The sequence below is a fragment of the Periplaneta americana genome, chromosome 15 (genome assembly GCF_040183065.1).
Source record: "Periplaneta americana isolate PAMFEO1 chromosome 15, P.americana_PAMFEO1_priV1, whole genome shotgun sequence".
Lineage (NCBI taxonomy): Eukaryota > Metazoa > Arthropoda > Insecta > Blattodea > Blattidae > Periplaneta > Periplaneta americana.
In genome coordinates, this window is record NC_091131.1 from 7,435,100 (window position 1) to 7,449,786 (window position 14,687).

Here is a 14,687-nt window from a genome sequence, read left to right on the forward strand (position 1 = left end):
TCCTCCGACACATATCGTCATGTGAGATGTGCTGCCTGATAATAGATGAAATTTTTAAAATTAAAATAGTAGCCTACTCTCTTACAAATACTTAAGAAATAAGAGACAAGCTAATTAATGACTTTTGTCAAATTAAACCAAGATGTTACCATTTGTTACATTAGTGGTTGTTACCTATAGTAAATAATAGTACAATTTATTTATTTAGTTTACCAGATGACCGATTTTGTAAGAAGAAAAATTGAACTTTTGTACAAAATGAGCAAATATAAGGCAACATGTAATACTTTTTAATGTATATTTTTTTTATAATTGACGACAGTGGTATTTTAAATAGGGTCATCAGCTTCTAATATGCATTACAAAAAATCATTCTGTGCTTCAGTTTTCTTCATTCAGACTATGACAACCCTAATCCAGAGGAAAATACAAATCTGTGATTGGTTTAATACACTTTAAATTCGCAGGAACCAAGGTATTCAGGACAATGCAGCAGGATATGAGACAATTTCTTCCTCTTTTCCACATCGTCTACACACAGGATCATCCAGTGATACCCATAAATTTTGGGTATCTCATTAAGTGACCTCTCACTATCTCTGTCATCATATTTATAACTCTTCTAATTTAACAACTGAAGAGATTGAAGTCAGCTGTGCGCCCTCAACGAAAAATTGAGACAGTAGGTACAGCTTAACATTTTCAAAAAATTTATTTTTCAAAATAATGTTTAAATATGCACCAAATATTCAAGTTTATTTTGGTAAAACGTTTATTCAAATATCTGTATTAGTTTTAAAGTTATGAATTTTAATGCAACATGTTGCACATGGTAGTACATCGCATATTATATCTGTAATGCTCTTTCCCAACTATAACATTTTGAAAATTCATACCAACGATAATTCTGAAACTACTGAACAGAATTTTATGAAACTTTTTGTGTACCTTTACATGTATATCTACATAAAATGACCATAATCAAGCCCTTCTGTTACATATTCTGTCTACAAAAAAAAAAAAAATACTTTTGAACTAAAATACTATGAAAATTTGTTAAATAAATTTAAACATAAATTTAAAATATTACTCATTATTTTAACAAGAAATCTGACTGTGATCAATCTTGTAGAGCTAAATTTTGGCTTCAAAATGAAAATAACAAAACATAGAAATGTTGAAAATTGGTCGAGTTAAAAGAAAAAAACTGGATTCTGAGAAAGCAAGTAGCAGAGTATGCATTTAAATTCATGTTAGAAAGTTAAAAATGACTTTAGTATATTGAAGAATAGATAAAGTTTCCTGTGTATTAATGTGCAATTGTACATCAGCTATGTACAGTAAACGCAAGAAGAGCTTGCCACGGAAAGCTGCGCGAACTTTCGGAAATGTTCGGGTGCACTCGACCTCGCTTCGATTCGATTGGCAGTTCTCAGTCGTCTGCTGGCTTGATGTTTCGAGTGAGATTTACCACAGCGCATGTAACGTAACCTAAACCTTGTTGCGGAGTAACTAGTAACATAACATTGTTGAAAATACAGAAGCACGAATTCTTTTACATATAAAATCACTGAATGAAATTACAAAGATGTTATAAGAAATATGTAATTGTGTAATAATTGATATTTGACATTGTAATAAAATACTAATACTATTAAAATGTTCCGATAACTAGCGTGGTACTATGGTCGGTTTATTTTAATCTGTATGTACTCCTTATGTTACGAGCAGAGCCTGTTTCGTTTTTCATACATTTATAAACGTTATAAATAATTCCCTAGTTTGACTGAGTAACGTTTCATTAGCACTTCCTAATTTAGAGCGAAACAGGGGCATTGTTAAGTACATAGAATGTTATACAGAACTGTTATTTAACAAACACACTTTGAACTCTATAAAAATCCTGATATCAGGGATAAAACGCAGAATATGTAACGCACACGCTGGCTTCTACCCGCTCTGCACAGCAACACTCCACGATACAAACAGCTCAAGACCGCGCTTTCGAATGCGCCCTGTAATCAGCATTAGGTGATTCATAGCAGCCCTGTAACGAGCATGGCGGCACGAGGGCCGAATATCGTTCTCTACGCATCAGTCAAATGGGCAAGCTTTCTTTGCGCTTCCTCTACCTTAAGATAAAAAAAAATATCAATTTTTCACTGCTTCACTTCGAGCCCTTCGAAATTTATTAAGAAATGTCTTTTCAGTGGTCCGACTTACCTCGATATGTACTGTCTGAGGTCCCTCGCCCCGATCGGAGTCATCATGGCGGGCATGGGATAGTCAGTGCTCAACCAGTAGCTGTAGTCATTACGGCTCGAGTAGTCGCAGACGTTGTTAAGGTTGCAGAACATGAATGGCATGGTGGAGAACCTCTGCAGACAGCTACCAGGAGCCCCTGTCAACACACGTGTATTTCTTCGTCTTAGATACCATTTCTGTGTTTTTATAGGAACTAGTACAGTTGTTAGTGAGACTGGTTAAGAACTGAAATGGCAACCTTTCAATCACAAATCCTCTTCCTTAGGAGTATGATGCAACATACATTAACCAGCACAGAAAGCGCTCCTCTGTGTACCCCATGTCCCTTATGGGTACAACTTCAATTACATATGAGCCGTTCAGAGCAGAAGTGGTGTAAGTCAAAATTGGGTAATGCGGTTTAAAGTAAAAATTCTGTAAAATACAGCGCAAAGTAGCAATTAATTAATATGTCCTTCGTGCTATCCACTGACTACTAATAGTTTAAATAAATTCAATATTAATTGCTACTTTGCGCTGTATTTTACAGAATTTTTACTTTAACCCTCATTACCCATTTTTGACTTGCACCACTTGTGCTCCCAATGGCTCATATATTCATTTCACTGAAAGGTGGCAAAATTTTTTGCATAGAAAGAAGTAATATTTTCAGTATCGAATACCTAAGGCAAGAAAATTAATCACTAACCAGAAGAATATTATGAATTTCATATAATTTACTTACAATATTCAATCTTTAATCGAGAAGACTAATGATAACGTATTACAAGTCTTGCATGAAACTACAACAACTTCTTACTGAATCTGACAGTGATTTATCCAACTCTGAAACACCAGGACTTTTCCAAGTCCATATATTTCACCATCATCACTTCCCTTCAAGTATATAACTCTAGTGTCTCTTGCTATTTCTAGCCATATGTTTAGAAACATGAATATACCACATTTATTCGAATATAATACACCATCAAATATAATACGCACCCCAATTTTTTTATCCTAAAACCCAAAGAAAGAAAATTACTGGCGAACATAATACGCAATTGTCCTAAAACCACTCAAGATTAAAATTGAAGACATTATTACAAAAACAGCCCTAGTCATTTTTAATGAAATTGAGTTAAGGACACATTTGCTACTATTTCAAATGATTATAGACTCTAAAAACGACCCATGCCAGGTGCAATAGCCACAAGGATAAACACCAGTTGTACGGAAACAGCTGACATGTGTTGTTCTATTTATTTTTATTGTTCTCCTGAAGAATAGTAATTTTGACAAGGGTGGTTTTTGTAATAATGTCTTCAATTATTTGATCAAGACAGGTTATAAAGGTGCTCTTAACTCTAGCTATAAGTTATATTCTTCCTCACTTGCAGTATCAGAACTTCCAGTCAATAGGTCTAGGTTGATGTCAGAACAATTAACATCATGCCACTCTTTCATCAGTAATTTTATCGTTGTTGGTCAACAAACTTGAGCCCTTGTTGATACGTACCCAGGTCCTGCCCGTGGGCCTTGGCGTTGCCTAGGAAGTGCAGCAGAGAGAAGCCGCTCCACATGCGCACTGTGTTCCTTGGGCAGGCCGGTGTTTGGTCTGTCTGCGAGTGTCGTGTGAAGAAGAAGCCCCTGCTTTTGGGAGTAGGGCCGGGGGGTGCAGGGTCTCCTCTGGAGCCAGGAAAACCTGTAAAAACAAGCTGTACTTCAGATACTGACAGCAGGGCAATTGATAATGATAACGGACTTGCAATGACGAGGGCTCATAATGCTGGTCGAACTCTTTAGTCTCACAGACCAACATTTTGATAACGAATTACAGATATTAAATGTGAACAAAAGTCGTCTAATAGCTTAGAAGAAATCAGCACAGAGACAGAGAAACATCATACCGGTACTGAAATAGTTATTTACGTAACTAGGACAGAAAGCAATACTCTTGTGTATTAGTGAGACGGTTACGGATGTGACGTTAGCCAAGTCCGGAATTTCTAAACAAGTACGTGAAAGACACTTTCGTACTAGTTACGTACAATATTTGTTGGCACAACTACATGAAAATTATATCTCGCCTGAATGCAAGAACTAGGTTAACTCGAAATTTTCGTTTTTTAGTTACCTCTTTTATAGCATAGAAAAATCGCACAAAATGTAATCCAGGATCTAGGTAACTGATCGAACGATACCAGCGACATCTATTTTTCAATATAACAAATAGGTAAAAGAAAACGAGATATATTCCTTAGTGCAATAAATAAGTAAATAGACAATGTCATAAAATATGAAAAATCAAGTTATCTAGGTCTTGTATTCAGGCGACGATATGTGAATTAATTAACACATTAAATAAATGAAAGACTATTGAGATTTTTGTAGGCTAGGATTCGCGGCTCACTCATACTACATTGTCTTTACAGCAGGTCTAGTTATAGCGTCATGAATATTGTGTAGCTATAGTGAGGGCTTGTGTATTCTGAACCATGCAAAAACTGAAAATGGCTTTATCAAAAAATATATTTTGTTCTGATATTAAGAGAGAGTTCTGAACAGGTTTTATGTAAATTAATACCTGGAAAATCTGAAGAACGATACAGGAGGAATTTCATTTTTTTTAAAGAATGGTCCAGGTGTAATAGTGTGGAATTAATAACAGAACACATAATGCTTGCGTTTTCAATCAAAAGATATTCTGCTTATATGGTGTGTTAAACTGTGGCTATGAAACCGTTTGTATATTATTTCTGTTTTTGTAAATAAAGCTAAATAAGATTATCTGTTAGCATTTTTAGTAGACTAGGAGGCACTGACTACAATTTCTGTGTTCATAGTTGGCGATGTGTTGATATTGTAACGTGATAGTTTTCATACTGTTTCGTCACAGCTGTTTATATTACTATGACAACTTTGTGGTATTCATACAGAAAAGTGAATCATAACAATGTTTTTGCCGCACGCATACATCAAAAGAAGAACTTTCCAACCAATAATGTGTTATGAAATACAGTAGTTTCCATGCAGGTGTGCCAAAAATAGTTTTTTTGGTGTCATGATTGCTGAAAGCTTGTATTTCCGTAAAACCTCAAAATAATATGTTTTACAGCATCCACCACAATACTTTCTCCTTATATTCCGAAATATTCCAAAATACCGAATTTTGCACACCTCTACTCCCTCTTACTTATCTGTCCGATTCCACAGTCTTTCTCGGTATCATAACTTAAATACTCGGTCACAATATGATAACACGCTAGAAATACCACTCCACACATCATCTCTTTATTCTTCATCTTTCACTGTTGCTACTTCTCGTCACTGGAATTCTCTGCCGCCTAAAGTCAAGGACTGCCGAACTTTAATTTCCTTTAAATGTAAATTAGAAAAATATCTTATGATGAGTTGCCAGACCTAACGTGTTGCAAATGTGTTCCACTGTATTTATTTATTTTTTTTTTGTTTCTTATTTTTATTATCTAAATCGTGTTTATTTATCACTTAATGCCAATATGCATCCCACTGTGTTGTTGTTTTTTATTATTAATCTATTTTTTGTGTACATTTTATTCAATTGTCGGTTTCTGGTTTAATTATGTAAATCCTATTTAATTGTAATCTAATACTAATATGTATACTAATGTGTTTATTTTTACTTTTACTGTGTACATTTTTCTTTTTTATTGAATTATCGGCTTCTGTTTTTATGTGGTTCGTATTTGATTCTAACAAATTAATATGTATTTCACTATGTTTATTTTTATTTTATGAGGTAAATTTTATGTAACTACGTCTTTTGATCTCATTATGTATCAGTATGTAATTACTTAATTCTGATCTAGTTTTATGTTCAACTGTGTAAGCAAGTTTCAATCCTGGTTGAGTGTAAGAGAAGGCCTTACGGCCTTAACTCTGCCAGGTTAAATAAAGCCATTATTATTATTATTATTATTATTATTATTATTATTATTATTGTTATATTCGTACTTTATTCAATGAGAAAGTAAAATTAAACATACTGCTGCAGCAAATTTAAATTATGTCGAAGCATTCACATTACCTGTTTAAATGAAGTCTGCCTTTAAGGAGCACAAGCACTCAATAATAATAATATACTTAACCGGTATGTGGAGTCTAATTTTCATATTTTTGCCAGAAGTACTTCCATTTCGAATTCCGTACTGACAAGGTTGTAAATTAATTACTACAAATTGATCATTCTTATTCTGCTGGCTTAAAAGTATCTTCTTGTTTTTCTTCTTTTAACTTTTACATTTTGTACTTCTTAGCATGCACATAGGAACGTGTGCATTTGTGTACTATTAACCAAATAAAGACATTTACAGAGATCTGTAGGGCCATTAATTAAAAAACAAACAAACTGTAGGGGAAGGAAGGCAATGAAGGAAGTAGGGTTTACAGTCCATCAAGAGGTGCAGGGACTAGCCACACAAGGAAGTGTTCGGCGAATTGATATCATTGCCATTAAGAACAACTCGACATACATCCTCGATCCCACCATCAGATTTGAGACATATGCAGATCAACCGCATGAGGTGGACAGTGAAAAGAAACGGATCTATGAACCAACAATCCCGTTCTATAAAGATAAATATAGCCTGTCCCACATTGATGTAATAGGTCTGATGGTGGGAGCACGAGGTACCATACCCTCCTTCTTTGCCAACAAATGTAAAAACCTGGGCCTAACACACAGCATTGTGAAGGAAATAGCCATTAGTGCCCTCAAAGGATCGGTTCAGATATTGAGAAATCATTTGTATGAGAGTGATAATGGAAATTTCAAGTTATCTTAACCGATGGCTGTTGATTGGTTTGGATATCAATGCCAACAAATTCGTACTATTATTTTTCTCGCAGTATATGGCATTCAAATCATTCTAACCTATCTGATATTTTTTTCCCCCCCTTTCTTAACTGTAAATGAGCATAAACGCTACTTAGGTGTAAATTTTTGTGACATTTTGTATATTCGATTCCCTAACCATTTCAAATGTATATCATTTTGTGCGAGATCGTGCGTATTTGCTTGTTTTCCGCACAGAACCAATACGCGGTAAGTGTGAAATACCACATTCAGTATTCCCAACATAACACACATAACAATTTCCCTCTTCTTACCGCTTAAGCACGACATTCATTTTACTGCTTTAGGCTTTTAACATATTATTTTTAGAGACGTTTAACATAGTAATAATTATAAATTGGAAACTTACCACTGCAATTTCACCTAAATTGCAATGTTAATTATTGTTTTTAAATATTTGCAAAAATTAAGTAAAGTCTACTACTCCACGAAACTTATTGCATTCCTGATACAAGTGACATTAAGGAAGCCGTGAAAAAATCAACAAGATTCCAGATGCCGATGTTATTATTGCAATATGTTATATAAATAACATTGTTAAAATATTAAAATTAAAAATAAATCATTACATAACCTTACCGTTTGTTTTAAGTTCGCATTTATACTGGGGGGGTGGGGAAAGACAGACGTATATCACGGCCTGCTGGAGTATAGTAAACACAGAAAACATTTTATAGCAACAATGTTGAAGAAAGATATTTTGGTTTTCCGAAGTTGCCGTCATTAAACAGAAACCAACATGGAGATTTCATTGCAACTAATTAGAAATTCGTCTTTCAGGTATGTAATAAACGATCTTCGCACAAAATAATGTACGATACACGAGCGGTATGTTTGTTTTCATGTTCTCGGATATTAAAAAAGCTCAACTACGTTTCGCTTTTTCACTCTTTTTCTCGAACATGAAAACGTCAACATACCGCTCTTGTAACGTATATTACTATTACCTTTTAGGTGTGTTTCCAAATTATATGCAATACGCTTTGTCAAATCTGGCAACCTTTTCATAAGGGAAGCTAAATTTATATTTATATTATATGACAAGCGAATTTTGATATTGTAATTACTTTTACACAGTACCAGAATGCACTGTCAGATATTAGTCTGCAGTGCCATCTGCAAGTGAAAGTAGGAAAACAGGTGGGTAATGCAATTGCTGTATTACGACATTAATTAATCGAATATCGCATGCATAGTCTTTTCACAAGGTACAAACGTTACCTCCTGGATTTTTCTGTCCATGTTCGGATGAGTGTGGGCACACAAGAGAGCACATACAAAAGACCTTCTTCATTGAAAGTAATGATTTAATATTGTCGATCCTATGGCACCCACACAAATAAATCTAAAACGACTATTTTCTTTTTTACAGTGTAACGAAAAATAGGTATTTTCATATCCTACTAAAAGAAATGCATAGGATCCCGGAATTCGGAGCCAGTCTTCCATTGCTGGAAGTTACAGAAATGAGCATAAGGAAAGAATGGTGTGTGGTTAAGCTTCAGGGCTTCTACCGCGTTGTCTTGGTGTTATTGGCTGACGTTTCGACCGCTGTGTTGTGGCCATCTTCAGAGCAGTTGTTGGATAAGGAAATAGTCTGCCAACTATTATATATATAGTAGTCTCGATGGGGGGAGTACTTGCTGTGATAGGTCGTAGGTTCTCATTCTGGCATCTCATTGGTCCTACGTTGTCCAATCCAGTTGAGGTCTGTATGAAGCGGAGTATTCATATTAAATACTGGCCCTCATAAGGTCCGAAAGAGTGACCTTGATACCGTGCCTGATGTCCGGATGAAGGGGGAGCGCCGCGTACATGTAGAGACCCGATTTCTCGTTTGTAAGTATGATCTTGGAATAGACTTCCCCATGAGTTGCTGAGTTGTAACCCCTCGTCCTTGTTGATGTTGTAGGGATGTTGTTTGATGTGGAAGGCTTCTTTAGCCAGTCTTCTGTATAAGTTTTCTTCTTTATCTATTATCTCGATATTGTCGAATTCGATGGTGTGGCCTGAATCTGCTGAGTGCAAGGTTATTGCTGATTTTTCATATGGTCCGTATTTGCAGAGTCGGATGTGTTCCTTCCTTCTATCTTCCACTGTACGTCCAGTTTGCCCTATGTATTGTAAACTGCAGAGAGATAGGGAAAGAATGCCTATTTTAGCAGTGACAATGAAAGATGTGCATTCACCTGCCATGCCCTTGTTTCCTCTAGGTCCTGGTCTTCCTGGGAAGCCCACTTGACCTTTGGGCCCAGGAAGTCCTGGCAGACCTGCTCGTCCAGCTACCCCATCTTCTCCCAGCACACCTGGTAACCCATCAAGTCCTGGTTTTCCCATTTGTCCCTGAGCACCATTGAAACCTGCAATAAACACAATAAATTATTGATATCAGCTATTTTTATCAACAGTAATCTCACTAGAGGTTTTGATTTATATAGAGAAAATCAAAACTCGAGTGGGATTTAATTGACTATTACACGATTAGAAGAAAGTATATAAAGATTAGAAGAAATATAGTACTCTAATACAATAAAATATTAATTGACTTATTCTATTTCAAAGGTTTGAACAAAGCCACCATTTTCAGTTGACTATCTATGCGGTAAACAAATGACGATCGCAAAGCATGTTTTATAGTACTGTAAAGAATTTGCAGTTTCAAATGTTGGCAAACAAAGAAACAAATGGCAGGGAGGTGATAAAAACAGAATGAAGTATATACAGATTAGAAGAAATAAAGTACTCTAATACAATAAAATAGATATTAATTGACTTGCTAAAATTCTATTTCACTGATGTTAGCTTCACCAAAATGTTTGAACGGAGCCGCCATTTTCAGTTGACTATCTATGCGGTAAACAAATGACGATCGCAAAGCATGTTTTATAGTACCGTAAAGAATATGCATTTTAAATGCTGGCAAAAAAAGAAACAAATGTGTCCCGTCACAGATTCAACACTTTTACCAAACACTTCATCTGCTGCACTCACCTGGAGCACCTGCAGGTCCTCTGTCTCCTGGGATACCCCGTGCACTCAGGCTGGTGACCGGAGTCTCACCCCGATCTCCTCTTGGTCCCTATAGGACATACAGATACACATGTGCACTACAGATAGCAGCGATGCCATGCTGCTGTGTATTAAAACTTCAATCAATGCAATTTATATTAGGCCTAATCACCTGCTATTTACTGTCGCTAAATTAAATTATCATTGAAATTCCACTAACTCGATTTTGTTTGCACATTATTGCTAGACAACCAACAGTCACACAATATCCAGCACTACTAATTGTATGTCTAAGTTTTCCGTAATTGTATAAATCAGGGAAGATTGGAGAATGCTAATAAAAGATCTGTATTTTTGAGGTACAGGAAACTATAAATGAATGAATGTGATCAGTAATAAACCTGACGGAATTTTACACTTGAGGCATGTACTGAAGTTATGGGGCAGCCAGGTAGCTCAGTTGGTAGAGTAGCTGGCTACAGACTGAAAGGTCTAGGGTTCGATCCCGAGTGGTGACGGGATTTTTCTCGTTGCCAAACTTTCAGAGGTTCACTCAGCCTCCTAAAAAATTGAGTACCAGGTCTTTCCCGGGGTAAAAGGCAGTCAGAGCGTGGTGCTGACCACACCACCTCATTCTAGTGTCGAGGTCATGGAAAGCATGGGGCAATACCTCCATGCCCCCCAAGTGCCTTTACCTTTACTGAAGTTATGAGTGTGCAGGTAGTGGTGTAGTTTCGTTTTATGCAAAATGGGTCCAGAGAAAAGTGTGAAAATAGTAAAGTGGTCTAGAAATGTTACTTCTTTAGAAGTTGAAATTTCATTAATGTTATCAAATTTAGTACATATAATAGTGCTAAGTTTTCCTAGAATATTAGATTAAATGGAACTGATCCAAAAGAATCTGTAAGTACAAAGTGAATAAAATCTTACTTAAGTCTCTTGTCACATAAATTACTAATTACTGGTAGTAGCTTTATAGTAAATCTGATTATGGTGAACTTTCAGAACTAACTATTTCAATAACATGTGTTTAATGACTCAATTCGAATTGTATTGGTAACCATAGCAATTTTTGGAAAGAAATTAATGGTAATGTTTGATTACCCAAGACAGATGATTTTTTTTCTCATAATATTGAACAAATTTACTATAATATAACTTTCCGTAAGTATAGAAATAACATAGAAACATTCCGTAATACTAGACGAAAAATGTTACTTCTTTTACTTGAACCAAAATATAATACAAAATCTGGGCAAATTCATTCTTCATATTATTATGGACCAAGATTATATAATCAGTTTATTAAAATACATCCAGAATTAAGTAACCTTAGTAACAACATTTTCAGTTAGAGAATTAAATATTATAAGATCAAGATCAACAAGCGGATTCATAATAGATCCAACTGTAAGGATGGAAACATATGAAAATCAACCTGCTGAGGTACATCAGGAAAAATGCGACATATACGACCCCACTATACCATATTATAAGGGAAAATATCATCGAACGTCGATCGAAGTTATTGGATTACTGATTGGGGCTAGAGGAACCATCACAAAAAGATTCGCGCATTTTTGCAAGCAGTTTGGTGTAGGACAAACTCTTGTCACTGAAGTATCTCTGTCTGCAGTGAAGGGATCTATAAAAATCCTAAGAAACCATCTCTACACGTATATTAGATTGGTCCCTTCCCTATGGCGATCTGCTCACTTAAGTTGGGTCTTGCAACTAGTGCTAAATAGACGACTGTGATCACCTGATAGCAAATGGATACCGTACTAGGAAATTTTATGTTTTTTTTTTTTTTCTGGAATTAATGATCTTTTGTTTAGTCATCTTCAATTATTTATTTGTGTTATTTCTTTTTCTTTTCCTTCTCCATTGTTTTTTTTCAATATAATTGTGTACCTACCATTTACTAAAAAAAACAACAATTTTTTGGTAAGCTTTGTCTTAGGCAGCCTTCACTTGAAAGAAGCTGAATAAAATTCAAAATAAATAAACTGAATGATACTTAACTTTTTTCGTATAGATTTTTTTTTCTTTTCTTTTTTTCGGCTATCATTTTTTTTCCAGTTTCTATTTACAATAATTTTAATTATATCACTTAACTTCTAATACCATATAATGTAAGTGGAACAGCTCCAAGCACAAGCATTTGTTCTTAAACATGTATTACGTAATTTCAATTTCAATAAATTCAAAAGAAAATAATCAAAGTTCTATTACTCACCTTGCGCCCAGGCAGGCCAGACAGCCCTGGGGCCCCACTCTCGCCAGGCAGGCCTCTGTCACCTATCCTGCCTGGGAAGCCTGGCAACCCTGGTGAGCCAGGTTCACCTTGAAGGCCTTTCTGCCCTGTGAAGCCAGGCAATCCAGGAGGACCAACCGAGCCTGCCATTCCCTTGAAACTAGCGAAACACACAGCGTTTATTACTATCTACATGTAGTGAAGTAGTGGAAATATTACGTCAACAGGTGAGAGTCAGCAATGAAGGGAGTTCTCTCTTTAAAATCTACAAGGATAAGAGTTGCGTGGATTTACACAATGTGGTGCTCTCTCGTCTGTGAGGTGGTTATGTTAGGATCATGACCACAGTTGTCATGTTTGTTCTTTCTTACGTTTTCTATTACTGTGCAACTGCAACGGTAGAATTGGATCAGTTACAATATTTCATTCCACAAACAGTTTTATATAAGGTTCATGTACACAAACAGTCAGTGTGTGGAAGATGATTTCAAGAAAGATTCCAATTCATTACCTAGCGATTAGAAGTTGTGCACCACCATCTCTCCTAGTCCTGAGGTAGAAATTTTACATGAAAATTTCTGACCCCGCCGGGAATCGAACCCGGGCCGACTAGTCTGGAGGCAGACACGATAGAGCTAACTCAGTGGACTAAGGTAATTAATGTAGTTGTATACATATTGTCGATGTTAAATACGTACAGAATATAAATATGGAGGCATGTTAAATTTATATATCTATATTAATCTACTGATTAAATTAATGTAATTTAATTTGAGGATCTGTGGATCTTTTTTCGAGTCAAAAAATTTCCGCAATCAAAAAAGTTTGGGAATCACTCACCTAGAGAATTAATTTAATTTGAGGATCTGTGGATCTTTTTTCGAGTCAAAAAATTTCCGCAATCAAAAAAGTTTGGGAATCACTCACCTAGAGAATTAATTTAATTTGAGGATCTGTGGATCTTTTTTCGAGTCAAAAAATTCCGCAATCAAAAAAGTTTGGGAATCACTCACCTAGAGAATCAATTTAATTTGAGAATCTGTGGATCTTTTTTCGAGTCAAAAAATTTCCGCAATCAAAAAAGTTTGGGAATCACTCACCTAGAGAATTAATTTAATTTGAGGATCTGTGGATCTTTTTTCGAGTCAAAAAATTTCCGCAATCAAAAAAGTTTGGGAATCACTCACCTAGAGAATTAATTTAATTTAACTCAATTTGAGGATCTGTGGATCTTTTTCAAGTCGAAAGGGATCCGTAATCAAAAAACTTTGAGAATCACTGACCTAGAGAATTCACCTAAAATAATCACTTTAACATCTTCTGTAGTAAACATAAATTTCTTATGGTTCTGCACGCAGAACTACGAAATTATTGAGGATAAAACCGTACAAAATAACCATGGTGCAAGTTGGGGAAAATGACCAATTACACTCCCTCAGCCAGCCAACAGTCCAGACATGAATCCACCTGACTACGATCTTTTCCCGGAAATGAAGAAAACCACTTCCAGGTCAACTTTTTGCAATGTTAAATGACGTGGATACAGCTGTGACCCAAAGTATCCAAGACGGAAAACTTCAAAGGAGAATTAAGTGGCATCCAAAAGCTACCAAAGCATCGGGAACAGTCATAACACTCCAGAGGGACTATTGGATTGAAAAAATAAAATGTGTACCAATGACGTAAGTTTGTGCATTACTCTGGGATCACCCTCGAAGTTAATCACAGGTTCCAAAGATGACTCTGGAGATTGGACTTCAATTTTTTGACAGCATAGAGTCACATTTCACATATAAAGAATTGGACAACTTGAACAGTAATGTAGAACAGAGAGGGATTATCATTAGGCAAGAAGGTAAATGCTCTAGATTGTGTTACTGTACCTCCTTGCTGCCTGACCAGCTGCTCCACGCATTCCCTTTAGCCCTTCGATTCCAGGCTGTCCATCCAAACCTGGCAGCCCTCGGAGCCCTGGACTTCCAGGCGATCCAGGCAGACCTGAATATGAAAATAGATTACGAACAGTTAATGTATGCTTATTATCTTGTGTGTGTGCGCATGCATGTGCGTGCACGCATATATATACAAGGTGAACTGTTTTCATAATTCACGTATTTTAAAATGCACGTTTTTCTGGAAAACTATTCAAAATATAGCAAAATGGTATTTGACTTTTTTGTTGCTCTTTACTCAAGGAATCACCCACCATTATTATTGACATTACTTACAGTTCACATTTAAATAGGTTTGAAACAAACAAAAAAATTAAGACATAACAAA

General features: G+C 35.7%; 1 protein-coding gene across 2 annotated transcripts in view; it reads right to left on the reverse strand.

Moving 5' to 3' along the window:
• Positions 1 to 14,687, reverse strand: part of LOC138714606 (collagen alpha-5(IV) chain-like) — a 291,605-nt gene that overhangs the window by 5,694 nt on the left and 271,224 nt on the right. For both annotated transcript variants that reach the window (XM_069846628.1, XM_069846627.1), the window contains exons 25-30: positions 14,291 to 14,405; positions 12,390 to 12,567; positions 10,133 to 10,220; positions 9,331 to 9,501; positions 3,764 to 3,949; positions 2,224 to 2,401 (exon numbers count right to left, since the gene is read on the reverse strand). In XM_069846628.1, coding sequence (XP_069702729.1) covers positions 2,224 to 2,401; positions 3,764 to 3,949; positions 9,331 to 9,501; positions 10,133 to 10,220; positions 12,390 to 12,567; positions 14,291 to 14,405 — 916 coding nt within the window. The remainder of the gene's footprint in view (positions 1 to 2,223; positions 2,402 to 3,763; positions 3,950 to 9,330; positions 9,502 to 10,132; positions 10,221 to 12,389; positions 12,568 to 14,290; positions 14,406 to 14,687) is intronic.